General features: G+C 43.0%; 1 protein-coding gene across 1 annotated transcript in view; it reads right to left on the bottom strand.

Moving 5' to 3' along the window:
• Nucleotides 1-202: 202 nt before the first annotated feature.
• Nucleotides 203-18,459, bottom strand: part of amph (amphiphysin) — a 30,278-nt gene continuing 12,021 nt past the window's right edge. The window contains exons 10-21 of the mRNA XM_062415374.1: nucleotides 15,853-15,991; nucleotides 10,208-10,327; nucleotides 10,048-10,131; nucleotides 9,866-9,892; nucleotides 9,671-9,694; nucleotides 7,284-7,313; nucleotides 6,539-6,580; nucleotides 3,768-3,818; nucleotides 3,537-3,590; nucleotides 2,013-2,201; nucleotides 1,449-1,550; nucleotides 203-1,278 (exon numbers count right to left, since the gene is read on the bottom strand). Of these exons, the coding sequence (XP_062271358.1) occupies nucleotides 1,174-1,278; nucleotides 1,449-1,550; nucleotides 2,013-2,201; nucleotides 3,537-3,590; nucleotides 3,768-3,818; nucleotides 6,539-6,580; nucleotides 7,284-7,313; nucleotides 9,671-9,694; nucleotides 9,866-9,892; nucleotides 10,048-10,131; nucleotides 10,208-10,327; nucleotides 15,853-15,991 (967 nt within the window). The 3' untranslated portion in view covers nucleotides 203-1,173. The remainder of the gene's footprint in view (nucleotides 1,279-1,448; nucleotides 1,551-2,012; nucleotides 2,202-3,536; nucleotides 3,591-3,767; nucleotides 3,819-6,538; nucleotides 6,581-7,283; nucleotides 7,314-9,670; nucleotides 9,695-9,865; nucleotides 9,893-10,047; nucleotides 10,132-10,207; nucleotides 10,328-15,852; nucleotides 15,992-18,459) is intronic.

Genomic DNA, 18,459 nt, shown 5'->3' with positions numbered 1-18,459 from the left:
AAGATACAAACAAACTGGTAGTGGACATAGGAACCCTAACCCTGCCCAGTTGATGGGTAATTACTGACCCTGCTTACTGCTTTGTGCTGGAACTTAAAGAATCATGTAGCAGGACTCAGATCAGTGATGAGGTCACACTGAGGTCACAGCTACATCTGGCTTAACATAACTGACACATTTTAACTTATGAACTCTTATTTATTGACTGTCACATAAATGCTTATTGTATGTACATCACAGAACAGTCCACACGGAGGTTTAACTTCACTATTTAAAAAAATTACATCATACTTGTTGATTTAGAAACTGTTGTAATACAGTTTGAGATATGATACCTGATATATGCCAACAACATAGATTGCATATTGGATTGGTTAACACCTTCTCTGTCAGCTGATTAGATTAAACCTCCTTCTGGATGACTTGAAAATAAGATTTTATAGACATTAGTTACAGAAAGATATTTTCACTAGCAGGGAAATACTTTATTTGCTTGTCTTGAAACTTTTACTATTATAAATATTTTAGATTTTCATGCTTGACATGGACAGTTTGTGCCCCAATGATAAGATAATACAGGTCAATATTTCTTTTGGCAGAACCACAGCAACACCCATCAATTACTTATTTCTTTACCACATATGCCAAACAACACATCCCCACACACACACTCATGATTTACAGAAACACACAAATAGTGATAACAGTGATAACATCTGAAAAACAAACAAACTCAAGAGTTTTATGTTATAGTCAATAACATTTAAACAGATCACAGCACTACAAATTCTGGTATATTCAACAGCAGAGCAACAAAATCAGCACAACACAGGAACAGCTGTTTCTTTGTTTTGCTGGGTTTTTTTTTCTTCAGAAACAATGTTCCTGCTTTGTAAGTGTGAACATGTACAGATTGCAATATTCCCTCTAAACCAAACATCTTATTTCCAGATAAGGGTAGACCATACGATCACATCATGCTTATTAATGTTCTGTAATGCTGGGAATTAGTTTCTGTAGCCTATCGTTGTCCAACAGACCGCTGCAGCAGGTTATGAGGTTTGTTTTGTTTTGTTTTGTCAGAAAAAGGGGTTGGCTACATGCTAACTAGATGACTTATGCACCCATGTCTCTCACTTATGCTTATTTTTTCCCACCAGCTGAAGAGTCTTCTTACTCCAAACGCTGCGTAAAGTTATCTGGGAAAAGTCCTTTAACAGCACTAACTCCCAGTGCTAACCAGTCATTCTCTTTGAACCCAGTGAGCCAGCCAGCATCCTGCAACAACAGCAGAAGAAAAACACATGATTACCTGCCTGAGTTCAAATCACTGACCTCATTGAATGTTTAAAAACATGTGTTGTGTCATATGCGACATACATACACTCATGTTCATGGTCATAGATCTGTTAACATGGTGGAGGCCTTACATTAGTGACTTTGCTTACCTGATCCTCTACTGAAGCAGTGGGAACCACTAACACCACATCACCTTTCTTCAATTCTAGCTCATCAGAATTTGCAGCCTCAAAGTCATGGATGGTCTCCACCTGCAGGAAGAAGAACACTATCAGCACTGCAGGGACAACTAAGTGGCCACACCAACCCTTTTTTAATTGTGTTTACTTAGTGTTAGTTTGGGACAAATTAGACTATTCAGAAATCTCCATCTATGAATGAATGAAACATTATAATATGTAAATGAACTGAGTCGTTGTTATGTCCCAACATGTCCTGACTTTAATGTATTTGATCACTCTGATTGATGTGAAGGATCGGTGCTTTTTGTGACATCATTCTGACTTTGTAACATTTTCTGTGTTTGCATGAAGTTTCGTTCCTGTTGACACGCAGATGTGTGTAGCTGTAAAAACATCAACTGCACAGTCTGTTTTGACAGAGTTAAGATTTTGAGATTATGACATTGAATGCAAATTGCATCCCTCTTGAGCATTTAATCAAAAACACATTTATCAAGTGTGCCAGCGTGAGTTATCTGAAGAAGGTCCCACCTTGTACAGAAAGTCGTCAGGAAGTCCTGAGACTCCACCTGATGGGCTCATGTGTTTGATGGTTTGGTTTGCAGCAGTTACGTCGTTATCACTGGTGGCGGTGGGAGAGATGATGTCAGCATCACGGTCATCATCGCCTTCATTACTGGAAGCAGGCTCAATTACCACGGATGGGATCGGCATCTTTTCCTACAGAAGACAAACAGCTTTTAGCCCTCATGTTAATAACGTTCACTTTCTCTCTTTAATACAATACAACTGATTACTTTAGGATTAATATGATCATAGCAGTTTAATTTACAACTATTATATTATTCAATAATCTATGAACAAAAGATGAAAGGGATATAGGGGATATCCAATGATACATCATTACCGCAGGTCTATTAAACTAAAACTAAAACTTTGCAATAAGATATTTACAGTGTCGACATTAAGCTGCAGCTTCTACTAAACTATAAAAGTCAAACTGGAGCCCGAAATAAGCAAACAAGTTTAAAACATACAATCAAACAGCTTCCAGTAAACAGATAACTGTTCATTTGTGTTTGATGATCCTGAACATGAACTTTAACTTTTTGCCTTTATTTAGATAGAAACTGGCAGAGATGGGTTAGGGTTAGGAAACAGGGTTAGGAACCAGGAACCAGGAAACAGGAACCAGGAACCAGGAAACAGGGTTAGGAACCAGGAACCAGGAAACAGGAACCAGGAAACAGGGTTAGGAAACAGGAACCAGGAACCAGGAAACAGGAACCAGGAACCAGGAAACAGGAGCCAGGAAACAGGAACCAGGAACCAGGAAACAGGGTTAGGAAACAGGAACCAGGAAACGGGAAACAGGAGCCAGGAAACAGGAACCAGGAAACAGGAAACAGGAAACAGGGTTAGGAACCAGGAACCAGGAACCAGGAAACAGGAGCCAGGAAACAGGAACCAGGAACCAGGAACCAGGAACCAGGAAACAGGGTTAGGAAACAGGAACCAGGAACCAGGAAACAGGGACCAGGAACCAGGAAACAGGAACCAGGAACCAGGAAACAGGGTTAGGAAACAGGAACCAGGAACCAGGGACCAGGAACCAGGAACCAGGAACCAGGAACCAGGAAACAGGGTTAGGAAACAGGAACCAGGAACCAGGAAACAGGGTTAGGAAACAGGAACCAGGAACCAGGAACCAGGAACCAGGGACCAGGAACCAGGAACCAGGAACCAGGAACCAGGAAACAGGGTTAGGAAACAGGAACCAGGAACCAGGAACCAGGAACCAGGAACCAGGAACCAGGAAACAGGGTTAGGAAACAGGAACCAGGGACCAGGGACCCTAACCCAACCACTCGACCACCAGGATTCTTTAACTTTAATGTAAATAAATGAGGATTTATTGATTGTATCATCACTTCTGGTCATTTTCACAAAACCTTTGAGACACATTCGCCTGTTTTACATTATCTATATGATTTGTGTTTCTGAGCTTCTATCGGATACAGCGATCATCCAAACTGATTATGCTATTATATTTACCGAAGCTTCATCCACAGGACTCTCCCTCCGTTCCTCTGGAGCTGAAACTGATTCCTGTGTACACAAAACAAGTATATCAACATCTGGTCTGACACTGATCCAGTTGTTACTCATTTACATTCATATATGAAGGAGTAGAATCACTACTATGATAAATTATATCTATTGGTGCTCCAGGTGTCATCAGGTCTTCTGATATAATAACTAAATAATGATCTTGGTGATATTTACCGATGGAGAAGCTTCAGTTGGAGATATTTTGGCCTCTTCAGCTGAAGGAGTCTGTGTGCAGACAGAACTTACTGTTAGCTGCAGCTCAATAAGTTTAAACATATGTCGACTACATTTTGGGCATCTGAGGGTTCAGTTGAAATAATGAAATAACAGTTCAGTGACTTAACTTACACATCACTAATCACATTAAAGCATGATAGTTATTCCTTTTAATCTACTGGTGAAACATATTTACTCAAATGAAAATGGGTTTCATGAAATGAGTAAAACACACATGCATGTAAACTTAAATCATTCAGTTTAACTTTACTTTGACTGTTGCTGCTCAAACAGATTTTACATTTCAAGCAGTCATGGACGAGTAAATAAAATAATCAGTTAAACTGCTGCTGGTATCTGAGAAGGGTTCTTTGTTAAACAGATATTTCAGTTTAGTATACAAAGTGTAAAATATGCTCTCAAATTCAATTAACCAGAGGAAACATTCACAAGGTCCTCAGAAAACCCAAAGATGGAGAAATAAAAGAAGAAGAACACAGAATAGTGTTCATAGAACTACATCTAAAAAATATACAATTTATTTGCAATGGATCTTTAATTATTCAATTATTCAATTATTCAATTATTCAATTATTCAATTATTCAATTATTCAATTATTCAATTACTGTTGACAAAAATACTGATTCAGTATTAAAACTGTGGATAAAAGACAAAGAGCTGACAAAAAACCCACCGGATCTAAAACCCACCGGATCTAAAAACCCACCGGATCTAAAACCCACCGGATCTAAAACCCCACCGGATCTAAAACCCACCGGATCTAAAACCCCACCGGATCTAAAAACCCACCGGATCTAAAACCCACCGGATCTAAAACCCCACCGGATCTAAAACCCACCGGATGTAAAACCCACCGGATGTAAAACCCACCGGATCTAAAACCCACCGGATGTAAAACCCACCGGATCTAAAAACCCACCGGATCTAAAACCCACCGGATCTAAAAACCCACCGGATCTAAAACCCACCGGATCTAAAACCCACCGGATCTAAAAACCCACCGGATCTAAAACCCACCGGATCTAAAAACCCACCGGATCTAAAACCCACCGGATGTAAAACCCACCGGATCTAAAAACCCACCGGATCTAAAACCCACCGGATCTAAAAACCCACCGGATCTAAAACCCACCGGATCTAAAACCCACCGGATCTAAAAACCCACCGGATCTAAAACCCACCGGATCTAAAAACCCACCGGATCTAAAACCCACCGGATCTACTGAAGTCATCTAATGTTCAGAGCCAACAGAACTCTTTCAACATGTAATGGTTTAGACGTTAATTAAAGCTACTGGTAAAATGATCTGTCATGATGGTGATGATGGTGATGATGGTGATGATGATGATGATGATGGTGATGATGATGATGATGATGATGATGGTGATGATGATGATGATGATGATGATGATGATGATGATGATGATGATGATGATGATGAGAATCACAGGTGAAGCCTGACAGATAATTACAATGAGGTATTGTGATCAAAAACTCACAGCAAACTTCTCCTTTGGACTAATACAGCTTTCTGCTGTGTCTTCCTCTCCAGCAGGGGGAGCTGCAGGCTCCTCCACCTCTCCAGCAGGGGGAGCTGCAGGCTCCTCCACCTCTCCAGCAGGGGGAGCTGCAGGCTCCTCCACCTGTTCAGCAGCCTCTCCAGCAGGGGGAGCTGCAGGCTCCTGCACCTGTTCAGCAGCCTCTCCAGCAGGGGGAGCTGAAGGCTCCTGCACCTGTTCAGCAGCCTCTCCAGCAGGGGGAGCTGCAGGGGGAGCTGCAGGCTCCTGCACCTGTTCAGTAGCCTCTCCAGCAGGGGGAGCTGCAGGCTCCTGCACCTGTTCAGTAGCCTCTCCAGCAGGGGGAGCTGAAGGCTCCTGCACCTGTTCAGTAGCCTCTCCAGCAGGGGGAGCTGCAGGCTCCTCCACCTCTCCAGGAGGGGGAGCTGCAGACCCCTCTGGTTGCTCCGCAGGCTCTGTTAGAGCAGTAGCTTGTGTCTCAGAGGCTTCGCTCTTTTGCCAAATGTGCAAACAAAGACAGTGATCAGTCCTTTTAACAGTTACATAGTTGGTCGGCTGACATTTTGCACTAAATTCAGTTACAGGCTCTGATTCTTAACACGAGCTGTCACTTGTCTATATCGATAGTTAGAGGTTCCTCCCACATGGTACAAACATGTTGACAGCACTGTCTGATACAAACTGATACCAGATGGGAAATGGCACAACTAAGAACTCACAGCAGAATGGAGCAGAGCTGATATCAGAACTACATTTACATTTTACATTTATAGCAACAAGTCCTCCAAATTAAAACAACTGAAACAGGTCATTTGACCTCCAGTACAATACGTGTAGGAGAACTTTTGAATCTGGCACGTGTTGGGTTAAAGCCTCCATTCACCCGCCCGTCGCTGACTGAGGACGTTTCTACACCTTTTATCATCTGAACTGCACCACTGCTATTGTTTAGGTTGTCACTCAAACATAACTATACAGCTATACATCATTTTGGGGTGAGATACATGATGACCTGTTGTGTTGCTTTTATTGGGAGGACAGTCACGTTTATAAATGATGAGCAAGTAGAACACACATTATTAGTTTGGTACAATCAGAGGAAAGTTACACAACTATGAGATCAATGGATAGCCATCCTGCATCATATAACTTTAATGATATATGTACTTCATTAAAAACATTAACTTACCATCTTATCAAAATCAGCAAAAAAGGATGAAGCAGCTGCATCCTTCAGTGTGCATGTATTAAAAATAGAGAAGAGTCAGAACTCGCAATCAAGACCTAAAAACACAATTATTTACAGAAGAGAAGGAAAATAATTAAATGCAGGACGTTTGCTGTTTGATGATATAATGATGCAGCGAGGGTCAGTATGTTCCTAAATGACCCGACACATCCTAATAATGAAATAAACAGTCGATTATATCAACACATCCTAATAATGAAATAAACAGTCGATTATATCAACACATCCTAATAATGAAATAAACAGTCGATTATATCAACACATCGTTTTACTGGCTGAATTTTTGACCTATGCTGTAATTTTTCTGAAATGACCACAAGGGGCAGAATTTCTCACAGACTTTGGAAAGTTGGTTTCAGACTTTATGAACTTCTCATAAAACTATAACATTAAAACTCAAAACTGTGACAAACTTACTAACAGATCTTTCTTATTCATAAATGACCAGAATAGTAAAGCCTGAAATGAGTCATTGGAAAAGTTATTTATAGTTGGTGAGAGAGACGGTGGATCCATAGTAATGACAGTTATACGTTTATTTAGCACACTGATGTATTTGTGTTTCTGTCCATTCTGTCTTTGTTCTGCTCAAAAGTTAAACTAACTAATAACTGATAGTGACTGGATCGAGTAATTAGTGACCACAATAAATAACAAACATTTTTAGAAGAAATGGAACAATTACCTGTGAAAATCCGTTAAATTCTTTGTTCACCTAAATTAAATTGCAAAGACACAAATTAAGATTAGAAGACTGAAGATAAGACGAATCTGAATTTGATGTGAAAATGTTTTATGGGATGAACAAGCAAACAAGAGGAGAGGCTCAGGTTGGGATCCAGGTGGGGTTGCTCAATCTGTGGGAGGGTAAAGACAGATTTCTAGTCTACTCTATGCTAATATATCACACTGAGAAGGGGAGGAAGTTAAGTACCTCTTCCTTTTCTGTATCTAGCTCTTGGTACAACTTTCCAAATCTCCGGTTTGCAGCCTCATCTTCGGACATGTCTGAATTTTCTGGTTCTTTGTGAATTCTGGGAACGTTTACATCTTTAATTCCAGAGAAGGACGCAGAGTTTTCTTGAGTGACAGAAGAGTTGAAGCCAATATCTTTACCGACTTCCTGCCAAGATGTGGTGTTGGTGGCAGGACCCTCAGTATCTGCAGACGCTGCTGGGAGACTGTTGGCAAACGGATCTGTATCCCACCCAGTTCCTCCATCACTGGTGGACACAAGATCACCTTCTCCTGAGGTCTCAGAAAATGGATCACATTTAACACCACCCACCCTGTCTCCTCCCTGTGTTTCAGCAAAGGGGTCGGAATCAAACGCACCTCCTCCCTGTGTTTCAGCAAAGGGGTCGGAATCAAACGCACCTCCTCCCTGTGTTTCAGCAAAGGGGTCGGACTCAAACGCACCTCCTCCCTGTGTTTCAGCAAAGGGGTCGGAATCAAACGCACCTCCTCCCTGTGTTTCAGCAAAGGGGTCGGAATCAAACGCACCTCCTCCCTGTGTTTCAGCAAAGGGGTCGGACTCAAACGCACCTCCTCCCTGTGTTTCAGCAAAGGGGTCGGAATCAAACGCACCTCCTCCCTGTGTTTCAGCAAAGGGGTCGGAATCAAACGCACCTCCTCCCTGTGTTTCAGCAAAGGGGTCAGACACAAACGCACCTCCTCCCTGTGTTTCAGCAAAGGGGTCGGACTCAAACGCACCTCCTCCCTGTGTTTCAGCAAAGGGGTCGGAATCAAACGCACCTCCTCCCTGTGTTTCAGCAAAGGGGTCGGAATCAAACGCACCTCCTCCCTGTGTTTCAGCAAAGGTGTCGGAATCAAACGCACCTCCTCCCTGTGTTTCAGCAAAGGGGTCAGACACAAACGCACCTCCTCCCTGTGTTTCAGCAAAGGGGTCGGAATCAAACGCACCTCCTCCCTGTGTTTCAGCAAAGGGGTCGGAATCAAACGCACCTCCCTGTGCTTTGGGGGGATTTGTCATGTCTGCTGATGCGGTTTGTGGCTGATCTGAGGCCTCACCATCAGCTCTACCTTTTGCAGCATCCTCCCAATGGGGAGGATCTTCATATAAAAGTTCATCATCAGCACTTGTCCAGCCCCCCCCCTGACCTCCATCACCCCATTCCTCAGCAGTCTCATACTCAGACCCAGACCCATCTGGAGACCTGGACCACTTCTCCACTCTATCCTCAGTGCTGTCCTGAATCTGTTCACCGTACTCGTTGGTGAAAATAAGTCCTGGAGTGGACTTCCTGCGGTCTTCCTGCCCTGCTACGTCTCCCCCTGAATCTGCCTGCTCTGTCTCAGCTTCATCACCTCCGACTGCAGAGGGATGGAGGTTGGGGTAAGTTACAGGATTGTGGTCCCAGCTGCTAACCTCATCTTCAGGTGCTATGGCTGCCTCACTGTCCTCCGGTTGAGGAGGTGTAGTTGCGTCTCCACCTGGCTGGCAGGCATCTCCCTGGGGCCAGCCCTGAGCCCCACTCTGTGCCTCGCCCTCTGCCCCCTCTGGCCCTGCAGCAGAGGCCCCAGGGGCAGCAGGGGCCCCAGGGGCCCCAGGGCCAGCAGGGGCCCCAGGAAATGCAGGGGCCTCAGCTCCTGAAGCAGCATCTCCGTTTGCTGTTACTGAGCCAAAGTCAGCAGACCAGTCAGCGACAAAGCCGGTGTCTGCAGCCTGTTTGGAAGATTCAGGGAATTAAAGTTTGACAACCCCGACTCCAAACCCACAATAAGGAATTCAGCTGGAAGGCCACTGCATGAAGTATATATAGGAACGGTTTAAGACTGATGTACAAAGACAGACTTTGACCTGCGCTTAGATTAATTAACAGATTGCAGGTACGTGCTTTCAGGAAGACCTGTTCAATGTAAATTCTTGGTAAAGTAAAACGTGGCTAAAAATGAAAAATATGACCAACAGAACTAGAATAGAAGAAACGTTGTTATCTCTGTGCAGCCAGTTCAGCTGGAATGAATCATCAATGTCCTGCACACTGAACTTAAACACAGCACTCACTCTTCTGAAACAAACAGTGATGACGTGTAACAGTGTAGACTTACAGGTTCTGCTGGTTGGGCACTCGCCTTGAAAAATAAACAGAAAGACATTTAAAATGCTTCATACGTGCAGACACAAGTGTTTAATTTAAAACACATGTTTATGAATTCCCCATTCACCCCATAAACAGGGTTAGGGTTAGCATTATAGTTAGTAACTGTATTATAGTGTAACATTATAATACAGACGGTACTCACCGACCACATGTCCCAAGGCACAGCTGTCTGCAGGCCAGAACACACGTTGTTTATATGGTTAGTGTGGTCAAGAAACGTTTATACAGATACTATCCTACAGTTCCTGATGGTCCCAGCTTAGAAAATGTATGTTTCAGACCATTCTGCGGCCATTTTAATAAGAATGAACTAAAGAACAGTACCTGTGGTATCGGTGAGACACTTTCATCAGGCTGGAAAGCGTCAAAGTCCATGTCGAGAAGAGATTCTCCGGGTCTTTCATTGGGCTGTGGACACAAACAGGTAATAGGTAAGCTGCTCTCAGCTCTACGTTGTTGTTAGAAGTTGTTCTTGTTCACAGACCTGCGATGGTGAAGGTGCTGGTAAGAACTCTCCTCCAAACAGGTCAATGATCTGTTCTTCTGCCACCTCCTTGGTGGGGGTGGCCTTTGGTGGGGGGGGCACCGGGGGTCCCTTTTTAAGCTGCCGAAACACAACCATGAGCAGATTTAATCATCATGTCTCTGTGCTCTCAATCAAAGAGACAATGATACAACACCTCATGTCCTCTTAAAGGAGACAATGATGTTCCAGTTTATCGTTATTAATCAACACTTTAGAACTAATATGTTCTTTCATTCATTTAGTGTCTTCAGATCAATGCAGGTTTATGGAAACATCATTGACCTTTTACTATGAACATACTAAATATACACATATATATATTTCTATTAATTAACTATTTATTTGACGACTAGAACAAACCAGTCAACTAATCAATACTACTGACTCAAGAAATTCTTAGTGGACTAATGTTGATAGATTTCATCAACTAGATTCAGTGAATCCTTTAAATCTGATAAAAACATGGCTGCAGATAATCAACCGTAACTTTATTAAGAGCAAATTCATACTCGACAATTTCATTGCTGACATCAGCAGATAAGATGACATCACTATGACATCAGCAGATATGATGACATCACTATGACATCAGCAGATATGATGACATCACTATGACATCAGCAGATATGATGACATCACTATGACATCAGCAGATAAGATGACATCACTATGACATCAGCAGATAAGATGACATCACTATGACATCAGCAGATGATGACATCACTATGACATCAGCAGATAAGATGACATCACTATGACATCAGCAGATATGATGACATCACTATGACATCAGCAGATAAGATGACATCACTATGACATCAGCAGATATGATGACATCACTATGACATCAGCAGATAAGATGACATCACTATGACATCAGCAGATATGATGACATCACTATGACATCAGCAGATATGATGACATCACTATGACATCAGCAGATGGTAAACTGCTATAAACATTTGACTAAAACTGTCATGAACGTACATTTTGTTGTGACTTTGTGGTTATTAAGACTTTTAACTTCCTCATCTATTGTCGCTGTGATGTCACCAGCGATGAAGTTGGTGAGTCACATGTTTTTATAATTGATGGGAATTATTGATCAAATTATAATAATTATCACAATTCGTTATCAAAAATAGTTTCTAATTGTTTACTTTAATAAAACATCACTAATCCACTAAAAATGTCTTCGCCAACCAAGACTAAATAAATCTAATGACTCTAACTCTGTGTTACGGAGGTTCGGCACCGCCGGTTACTCACCGTGACACCAGACATGAGCGGGACGGAGACACATCACACAGTTACAACAGGCTGAAGATGCTTCCAGGAAGCATCACAGTTTAGTTTGATGGTCTTCAACATACACAACTACAACATGATGGAGGATGATGTATTCTACAGCACTGGTTCCAGCTGGACCCTGGACCTGGCTGCATTAGGGTCTGTCCTGTTCATCACATCTTTTAGAAGCAAAGCAGAAACTTCTATACTGTAGTTTGCAGTTTGTATTGTAACAGAACAACCCATCTGCAGCTGATTAACATTATTAATACTTTAAGCACTGTGAAACTCTTCTATCCTCATTGTGATGTTAATATTCTCTTAACTTGTAATAATGTTGTGATCATTAAATAATCACTGGATGGGCAGTGAGGCATGCTGTGGCAGGCTGGGTCCGATGAACACTAGCTTAATGCTTTCTCTATTGATTTACACATTGGTTCACTTTCAGTTAAGTCCTGTTCAGCTCATGGCATCAGAACCCTTTCAAATGGTTTCTGAACTCCAAAAGACTTCTGTGTACTGCTCTTTCAAGTCAACAGATAAACCACTACTTACACCCTCCACTTCTACTGCATAATGATGGTCATTCTAGGCCCAGTTTACACCTGTTTATACCTGTTTACAGCAGTTCATACCTGTTTACAGCAGTTCATACCTGTTTACAGCAGTTTACAGCAGTTCATACCTGTTTACAGCAGTTCATACCTGTTTAAAACATTAACCTGCATCTCAGGTGATCTTATCACAGGTGAACAGCTGAGACACATTTCTGTTCACATCTGTATCTGTTATGCGTCTCCAGCTGATCACCTGATTACATCACATCCGCCGCTGGTACTCTGGAACCAGAACAACCACCACGTCCTGTACTGATAACGTATTTCCTTGTTACGACCTGGTCTGGGACGCATCAGGATCATTAGTGTTTACACTACATAAGATATGTGGTCAGATGCTTCCCACACCACCTCTGCAAGTGGTTGGAGTGATTGGATCGCAATGCGTCTTGGTGAGGGTTAGGGTGGGTAGCCTGTCTCCCTGGACCCAGCCTGCCTCCCTGGACCCAGCCTGTCTCCCAGAACCCAGCCTGTCTCCCTGGACCCAGCCTGTCTCCCAGGACCCAGCCTGTCTCCCTGGACCCAGCCTGCCTCCCTGGACCCAGGACCCAGCCTGTCTCCCTGGACCCAGCATGTCTCCCTGGACCCAGCCTGTCTCCCTGGACCCAGCCTGTCTCCCTGGACCCAGCCTGTCTCCCAGGACCCAGCCTGCCTCCCTGGACCCAGCATGTCTCCCTGGACCCAGGACCCAGCCTGTCTCCCTGGACCCAGCCTGTCTCCCTGGACCCAGCATGTCTCCCTGGACCCAGCCTGTCTCCCTGGACCCAGCCTGTCTCCCTGGACCCAGCCTGTCTCCCAGGACCCAGCCTGCCTCCCTGGACCCAGCCTGTCTCCCTGGACCCAGCCTGCCTCCCTGGACCCAGGACCCAGCCTGTCTCCCTGGACCCAGCATGTCTCCCTGGACCCAGGACCCAGCCTGTCTCCCTGGACCCAGCCTGTCTCCCTGGACCCAGCATGTCTCCCTGGACCCAGCCTGTCTCCCTGGACCCAGCCTGTCTCCCTGGACCCAGCCTGTCTCCCAGGACCCAGCCTGTCTCCCTGGACCCAGCATGTCTCCCTGGACCCAGCCTGTCTCCCAGGACCCAGCCTGCCTCCCTGGACCCAGCCTGTCTCCCTGGACCCAGCCTGTCTCCCTGGACCCAGCCTGTCTCCCTGGACCCAGCCTGTCTCCCTGGACCCAGCCTGTCTCCCAGGACCCAGCCTGCCTCCCTGGACCCAGCCTGTCTCCCTGGACCCAGCCTGTCTCCCTGGACCCAGCCTGCCTCCCTGGACCCAGCATGTCTCCCTGGACCCAGCCTGCCTCCCTGGACCTGACTGGGAACCAGTGCTCTAGAAACAAACTGTATGTCTTCACATATTGACGCATATTTTGCCAAATACATTTGACAAACATGTAAATGCTCAAAGCAATATTCTGCTTTCACAGATCTGGGGTTAGGGTGAGGGGTCAGGGTTAGGGTTAGTTTATAAAGGGTTAGGGTGAGGGTGAGGGGTCAGGGTTAGGGTTAGTTTATAAAGGGTTAGAGTTAGGGTGAGGGGTCAGGGTTAGGGTTAGTTTATAAAGGGTTAGGGTGAGGGTGAGGGGTCAGGGTTAGGGTGAGGGGTCAGGGTTAGGGTTAGTTTATAAAGGGTTAGGGTTAGGTAACCCATATTCACTCAATCAACACACAGCAACACAGACAAAGGACAATAAACCGCTGTTACAGATTCACTCACCAATGAACAGACATTAGTAGCAGCAAAGAAAAACAGCCGCAGAAAGTTACTGTGAAGTTTCCAGTTGAACAGTTTGATGACAACAATAAACTGGCTTTATAAACTAACCCTTTATAAACTAACCCTTTATAAACTGACCCTTTATAAACTAACCCTTTATAAACTGACCCTTTATAAACTGACCCTAACCCTTTATAAACTGACCCTTTATAAACTAACCCTTTATAAACTGACCCTTTATAAACTAACCCTTTATAAACTAACCCTTTATAAACTGACCCTTTATAAACTAACCCTTTATAAACTGACCCTTTATAAACTAACCCTTTATAAACTAACCCTTTATAAACTGACCCTTTATAAACTAACCCTTTATAAACTGACCCTTTATAAACTAACCCTTTATAAACTAACCCTTTATAAACTGACCCTTTATAAACTGACCCTTTATAAACTAACCCTTTATAAACTAACCCTTTATAAACTGACCCTTTATAAACTAACCCTTTATAAACTAACCCTTTATAAACTGAACCTTTATAAACTGACCCTTTATAAACTAACCCTAACCCTTTATAAACTAACCCTTTATAAACTGACCCTTTATAAACTAACCCTTTATAAACTAACCCTTTATAAACTAACCCTTTATAAACTAACCCTTTATAAACTGACCCTTTATAAACTGACCCTTTATAAACTGACCCTTTATAAACTGACCCTTTATAAACTGACCCTTTATAAACTGACCCTTTATAAACTAACCCTTTATAAACTAACCCTTTATAAACTAACCCTTTATAAACTGACCCTTTATAAACTGACCCTAACCCTTTATAAACTGACCCTTTATAAACTGACCCTTTATAAACTGACCCTTTATAAACTAACCCTTTATAAACTAACCCTTTATAAACTAACCCTTTATAAACTGACCCTTTATAAACTGACCCTTTATAAACTGACCCTTTATAAACTAACCCTTTATAAACTAACCCTAACCCTTTATAAACTGACCCTTTATAAACAAACCCTTTATAAACTGACCCTAACCCTTTATAAACTAACCCTTTATAAACTGACCCTTTATAAACTGACCCTTTATAAACTGACCCTTTATAAACTAACCCTTTATAAACTGACCCTTTATAAACTGACCCTTTATAAACTGACCCTTTATAAACTGACCCTAACCCTTTATAAACTAACCCTTTATAAACTAACCCTTTATAAACTGACCCTTTATAAACTGACCCTTTATAAACTGACCCTTTATAAACTAACCCTAACCCTTTATAAACTGACCCTTTATAAACTGACCCTTTATAAACTAACCCTTTATAAACTGACCCTTTATAAACTGACCCTTTATAAACTGACCCTTTATAAACTGACCCTTTATAAACTAACCCTTTATAAACTGACCCTTTATAAACTAACCCTTTATAAACTAACCCTTTATAAACTGACCCTTTATAAACTGACCCTTTATAAACTGACCCTTTATAAACTAACCCTTTATAAACTGACCCTTTATAAACTGACCCTTTATAAACTGACCCTTTATAAACTGACCCTGCCACAGCTACAGCGGCAAGGTTCACACGTTGTGTTTGACCTTTGACCTGACCTGGAGTTTATATATAAATATATATGAGATTGTTCCTGTGTGTTTCTGGAGGACTGGTTGTAGTTCTGGTTTACCTCAAAATGCAGACCATCGACAATCAGAGTTAGATCTACCTGTATTGTGGTTCTGGATCGGGTCAGGGTTAGATCTACCTGTATTGGGGATCTGGATCGGGTCAGGGTTAGATCTACCTGTATTGTGGTTCTGGATCGGGTCAGGGTTAGATCTACCTGTATTGGGGTTCTGGATCGGGTCAGAGTTAGATCTACCTGTATTGTGGATCTGGATCGGGTCAGAGTTAGATCTACCTGTATTGTGGATCTGGATCAGGTCAGAGTTAGATCTACCTGTATTGGGGATTTGGGCCGTGGAGGTCCAGGTGAGACGGGGCGGAGCATGTGATTGGAGCTTGCGTCTGGACTCTCAGGTGGACTCTCGTCTTCTGGTGGTGATGGTGTTCTGGCAAGCCGCAGAGGTCCAGAATCACTGAGGGGACACAAAGAGACCACATGAACACAGGAAGAATCCCACTAACCCTGTTAGAGGAACCTTTACTGCAGCTGGGTTAGGGTTAGTCTGCAGTGAGATTCCACTTCTTTGCTTTCAGAACCTCCTGGTTGGCTTCACACTATGTTGTCCATCAGTACACCTGCAGTGAGAGCTCTTTAGATGGTTGTAGGTTTGCAGTGAGAGCTCTTTAGATGGTTGTAGGGTTGCAGTGAGAGCTCTTTAGATGGTTGTAGGTTTGCAGTGAGAGCTCTTTAGATGGTTGTAGGTTTGCATTGAGAGCTCTTCAGATGGTTGTAGGTTTGCAGTGAGAGCTCTTTAGATGGTTGTAGGTTTGCAGTGAGAGCTCTTTAGATGGTTGTAGGTTTGCATTGAGAGCTCTTTAGATGGTTGTAGGGTTGCAGTGAGAGCTCTTTAGATGGTTGTAGGTTTGCAGTGAGAGCTCTTTAGATGGTTGTATGGTTGCAGTGAGAGCTCTTTAGATGGTTGTAGGGTTGCATTGAGAGCTCTTTAGATGGTTGTAGGGTTGCATTGAGAGCTCTTTAGATGGTTGTAGGTTTGTATTGAGAGCTCTTTAGATGGTTGTAGGGTTGCAGTGAGAGCTCTTTAGATGGTTGTAGGTTTGCATTGAGAGCTCTTTAGATGGTTGTAGGTTTGCAGTGAGAGCTCTTTAGACGGTTGTAGGGTTGCAGTGAGAGCTCTTTAGATGGTTGTAGGTTTGCATTGAGAGCTCTTAAGATGGTTGTAGGTTTGCAGTGAGAGCTCTTTAGATGGTTGTAGGGTTGTATTGAGAGCTCTTTAGATGGTTGTAGGTTTGCAGTGAGAGCTCTTTAGATGGTTGTAGGGTTGCATTGAGAGCTCTTTAGATGGTTGTAGGGTTGCAGTGAGAGCTCTTTAGATGGTTGTAGGTTTGTATTGAGAGCTCTTTAGATGGTTGTAGGTTTGTATTGAGAGCTCTTTAGATGGTTGTAGGTTTGCAGTGAGAGCTCTTTAGATGGTTGTAGGTTTGCAGTGAGAGCTCTTTAGATGGTTGTAGGTTTGCATTGAGAGCTCTTTAGATGGTTGTAGGGTTGCAGTGAGAGCTCTTTAGATGGTTGTAGGGTTGCATTGAGAGCTCTTTAGATGGTTGTAGGTTTGTATTGAGAGCTCTTTAGATGGTTGTAGGTTTGCAGTGAGAGCTCTTTAGATGGTTGTAGGTTTGTATTGAGAGCTCTTTAGATGGTTGTAGGTTTGCATTGAGAGTTCTTTAGATGGTTGTAGGTTTGTATTGAGAGCTCTTTAGATGGTTGTAGGTTTGCAGTGAGAGCTCTTTAGATGGTTGTAGGTTTGTATTGAGAGCTCTTTAGATGGTTGTAGGGTTGCAGTGAGAGCTCTTTAGATGGTTGTAGGGTTGCATTGAGAGCTCTTAAGATGGTTGTAGGGTTGCAGTGAGAGCTCTTTAGATGGTTGTAGGGTTGCATTGAAAGCTCTTTAGATGGTTGTAGGTTTGCAGTGAGAGCTCTTTAGATGGTTGTAGGTTTGTATTGAGAGCTCTTTAGATGGTTGTAGGTTTGCAGTGAGAGCTCTTTAGATGGTTGTAGGTTTGTATTGAGAGCTCTTTAGATGGTTGTAGGTTTGCAGTGAGAGCTCTTTAGATGGTTGTAGGTTTGTATTGAGAGCTCTTTAGATGGTTGTAGGTTTGCATTGAGAGTTCTTTAGATGGTTGTAGGTTTGTATTGAGAGCTCTTTAGATGGTTGTAGGTTTGCAGTGAGAGCTCTTTAGATGGTTGTAGGTTTGTATTGAGAGCTCTTTAGATGGTTGTAGGGTTGCAGTGAGAGCTCTTTAGATGGTTGTAGGGTTGCATTGAAAGCTCTTTAGATGGTTGTAGGTTTGCAGTGAGAGCTCTTTAGATGGTTGTAGGGTTGTATTGAGAGCTCTTTAGATGGTTGTAGGTTTGTATTGAGAGCTCTTAAGATGGTTGTAGGGTTGCAGTGAGAGCTCTTTAGATGGTTGTAGGGTTGCATTGAAAGCTCTTTAGATGGTTGTAGGTTTGCAGTGAGAGCTCTTTAGATGGTTGTAGGGTTGTATTGAGAGCTCTTTAGATGGTTGTAGGTTTGCAGTGAGAGCTCTTTAGATGGTTGTAGGGTTGCAGTGAGAGCTCTTTAGATGGTTGTAGGGTTGCATTGAGAGCTCTTTAGATGGTTGTAGGTTTGCATTGAGAGCTCTTTAGATGGTTGTAGGTTTGCATTGAGAGCTCTTTAGATGGTTGTAGGTTTGTATTGAGAGCTCTTTAGATGGTTGTAGGTTTGCAGTGAGAGCTCTTTAGATGGTTGTAGGTTTGCAGTGAGAGCTCTTTAGATGGTTGTAGGGTTGCAGTGAGAGCTCTTTAGATGGTTGTAGGGTTGCAGTGAGAGCTCTTTAGATGGTTGTAGGTTTTCAGTGAGAGCTCTTTAGATGGTTGTAGGGT

Source organism: Scomber scombrus, unplaced genomic scaffold (genome assembly GCF_963691925.1).
Source record: "Scomber scombrus unplaced genomic scaffold, fScoSco1.1 SCAFFOLD_128, whole genome shotgun sequence".
NCBI classification, from domain to species: domain Eukaryota; kingdom Metazoa; phylum Chordata; class Actinopteri; order Scombriformes; family Scombridae; genus Scomber; species Scomber scombrus.
The sequence above is the reverse complement of the archived record's forward strand: the minus strand, read 5'-3'. Positions and strand labels throughout refer to the sequence as shown.